This window comes from Pseudochaenichthys georgianus, chromosome 19 (assembly GCF_902827115.2).
Source record: "Pseudochaenichthys georgianus chromosome 19, fPseGeo1.2, whole genome shotgun sequence".
In the NCBI taxonomy this organism is placed as follows: Eukaryota; Metazoa; Chordata; class Actinopteri; order Perciformes; family Channichthyidae; genus Pseudochaenichthys; species Pseudochaenichthys georgianus.
The window spans coordinates 7,250,895-7,254,243 of record NC_047521.1 but is presented as its reverse complement, the minus strand read 5'-3'; the positions used below and the strand labels follow the sequence as shown (position 1 = coordinate 7,254,243).

The 3,349-nt window shown below is 40.3% G+C and overlaps 1 protein-coding gene across 2 annotated transcripts; it reads right to left on the bottom strand.

The window, feature by feature from the left end:
* Positions 1–1,895, bottom strand: LOC117464530 (DELTA-sagatoxin-Srs1a-like). 2 transcript variants are annotated; one of them, XM_034107011.2, is made up of 3 exons: positions 1,787–1,895; positions 966–1,090; positions 1–551 (listed from the first exon to the last, which is right to left on the bottom strand). In XM_034107011.2, the coding sequence occupies exons 2-3, from the start codon at positions 1,067–1,069 to the stop codon at positions 122–124; spliced, it is 534 nt and encodes a 177-aa protein (XP_033962902.1). In that variant the 5' UTR covers positions 1,070–1,090; positions 1,787–1,895; the 3' UTR covers positions 1–121. The 2 variants fall into 2 exon arrangements, with proteins under 2 accessions (XP_033962902.1, XP_033962903.1); XM_034107012.1 differs by having other exon boundaries at positions 1,792–1,877.
* Positions 1,896–3,349: the final 1,454 nt, after the last annotated feature.

Sequence of the window (3,349 nt, the reverse complement as noted above, 5' to 3'; positions counted from 1 at the left end):
TTGCATTGTATAGTTTTTTATTCATTGAAAGCACCCATACATGGACAAACACATTGTATGTAGGTTTCAGGAACATCTGCTTCAACATTTTATTCCACACCAATGCACTCATTACAAACATTCAGTTGCCCATCTTGTCGTACAGCTCCAGTTTGATTATGGCCTTGCCTTCGTCGGACATGCAGGCCCTCACATCCACCATCCTCCCCTTGTAGGTCACCCCTGAGCCGTCGGCCTCGTGGCGCAGAAAGTTGGTGAAATCCTTTTCGTTGTACATATGTTTGAACAGGTCCTCGTTGCACTCTCTTGTGTGCTCGAAGACACCCACCCCGAGCCAGTTCTTGTAGAAGTTGTAGTCGAACGGCACCGAGAACATGATCGCGATCACCTCGTTGCAGTGGCGGTTGCGCATGTCGAACAGCTCGTAGGTCAGGACGCCGACGGCACCCGATGCTGTGTGGTCGTCTTTGATGAAGGAGCACACCTCGGTCTTCTGGGTACGCACGGTGGGCTGGGGAGGGCTGAAGGTGAAGCCACTCTCCAAGTGCACCCTGCAGGGTCAAAGAGATGCAGTGATGAGTGGACAAACACGTTTTCTTACCCCGAACGCCAACCCCAAATCTTACCCTAACCCTAACCTCTACTCAGGTTGTGCTTATACCACAATGTCAAAGTACTCCTTTATAAGTGGGCTAATGCTCTGCATGAAACAATCCTCTTTGAGTAAAAGTGCAAAAGTGTCAAATGTGTTATTAACAGTACTGGTAATTTCGCTCAATGATTCCCAACCTAGGTGATGGTGCTTTAAATCACAGTATATGTAAGATGTATTCACTGTATACCACTGGTAGTCATGGATACATGGATTCAAGAACATTGAAGGAATTTGATAATCACTGTCTTCATTGGTTAATTAACACACCAATTAGAAAAGACTGTTCACGCTGTCTAACGGAGATTCTTACTGGGGGTGGACGAGACAGTAGGAGGAGCTGACATTGGTGAGCTCGATGGTGCAGTTGCGGTTGGTGGTGAGGGTGTAGGAGTGGGCCTCTGCAGTCTCAGGCATGATGACGGTGGGTGGAGATTGCTAATTGATGGATGTACAAAAAAAGAGTTTAGAAAAACAGAAACGGCTGCTGATTTAGTGTTTGTTCACATCGATTTGTTTTCCTTCTTCCATATTAGCTGATTGTTTTATTCTAGTGACACACGCTGCTTAAAGGCATGCAAACAATTGTTGTCAACAGCAGGGATGGGTAGTAACGAAGGACATGTAATTGGGATTACGTAATCAGGTTACAAAACGTTGTCAATGATTACTGCAACATATTTTTGATGATTTCTCTAAAATATGGCAATTTTAAATAATGCAAACATTTTTTAACCAATAAACCACCATGCTATTAGTGCAATATTTTAAGTTCTCAATTGCAAACATAAATATATTTGTTTGTAAGCCAAGGGATAACTCTACTAATTTCATGTGGAAAATGTTGTATGTATTCAGTAACTGACGTCATTTAAAATGAATACCCAATGCTAATGCTAAACACTGATCAACACATGCTGTGACATGGGAACGCATTACAGTGCAGAGGACATCCAACATGACACCAACCCTGCACAATGCTTCACTTGACACAAAAAGAAATAACTAAAGCCATATCTACTGAGAAGTATTTCAAAATATGATCTAATAATATTACCACTGGGAATTATTTTCCTCAAAGTAAATGCAGCTTTGGTGAAAACTTCACATTAATCTCAAAGTAAATGTACTTACTTTACTTTATGTCACACACGGGATGGCAGAGAGTCCTCTGGAAACAGGTCAGACTTTGGTTCAGAGATTAAGACAAAGTCACACCCTCACAGGGGGAGTCACCCTTCACACCCACTCTGTAGGTGTGTCTGTGCTGACATGCAATGCTGGGTGTGTGTGAGAGTTTAAGGGAAGACACTACAAGTTAGGGAGGTCAAAGAGTTACAATTTCAACCAACTGTAACTTACCACCATTAATCTGTCAGTTGATTACTTTCATAAAGGCACATTTAAGATAAGATAAAGATAAGTTAGGTTGATAAGATGTACTTTATTGATCCCAAATTGGGAAATGTTTGCGTTGCAGCTGCTGCATAAAAAAGAAGGCAACAGGTTTCCTGAAAATTGTTACATTTGCAAATGAGGCTTTCTTGTTTGTATGTGTTCATTTACATATACGTTGACAGAATATGAAACAAAGTTAAAAAGACTGAAATGTATATTTTGGGTGTTTGTGTATTTGCATTTATCTAAAATAACACATGTTATGGAAGCAAAATAGCCCAAAATCAAAAATGTAAATAATTATGTTTTCCTTTTCAGTGAATGTATTTGAAATAGACAGTATACGTGTGTGTGTGTTTAATGTAATATTTAGAAATCTTATCATGTCTTTAGCGCAAGATGGAAAAGTACTCCTCTGGGTGAGTCCAGTAGCTGACTGTTGATGGGGGAGTAACCTGAAAGTCTGGGTAGACAAAAGTGAAGAGCCGCACCCTTCATACAGTCAATAGGGTGATGAAGGTGATTCATGTTGATGAGGCCGAAACTCCTGAACTGGTTCATGGGGATGATTTCTGACATGTTGTGTTTGTTCACTACATTTGTGTGCCAAAAGTTGATGAATGACATATCTGGAGAAACACACTTCTTGTTGTTTTTAAGAACTGTATGTTTGTGCAACCTGTTCCAGCATGCACTGAAGGATGTGACGGATAGCATATGAGGAAGTCTACAGTGCAGTCTTAACCAAGGGCTCAAGGGGTCATACAGTATATCCCTGGGCAAAATAACCAAGAGGAGTCACAAAATGAATACTAAGATGATATATTAAACTCATTCAATGTGTGATTTTAGGGTTTAAAGCAGTATTTTTTCTCCCAGAAAAAGGTGTGTCTTTGGGCTGTGAGAGGTTCCACCCAGAAGACATTTCATTTCCAAACTTTCATTCAAAGGTGCAATGTGTAAACTTTTGCCAGAGTTTTAGTTTAAAACATTTAAAACATTATCAACGAGGAAGAAGAAGTAACAGTGTTGATGTTATGTCAAAGCTCTTTCTAATATGTGTAACAGATATCTACTGAAATGACCCTTCTAACATTGTAATGCTCCGTTCCGACAGCAAAGTGGAACATGAGCTTACCTCTGCTGGCCCAGCCGGCAGAGCAACGTGTCGTCGCCGCTCCCTTAATCACAACATTTCTCTGCTGTTTGGAATTGTATCACGTCTGCAAATGAAAAAACAATATCAATCTAACTATTGTTTAAAATATATGTTAAACAATGAAAAACGTGTTCAAAAAG

Excerpts from the sequence above, each read along its gene's own strand:
- LOC117464530 (XM_034107011.2), bottom strand. The coding sequence starts at position 1,069 with ATGCCTGAGACTGCAGAGGCCCACTCCTACACCCTCACCACCAACCGC. Across the intron at positions 552-965 it reads TACTGTCTCGTCCACCCCCA|GGTGCACTTGGAGAGTGGCT; the intron begins GTAAGAATCTCC and ends TTGACCCTGCAG.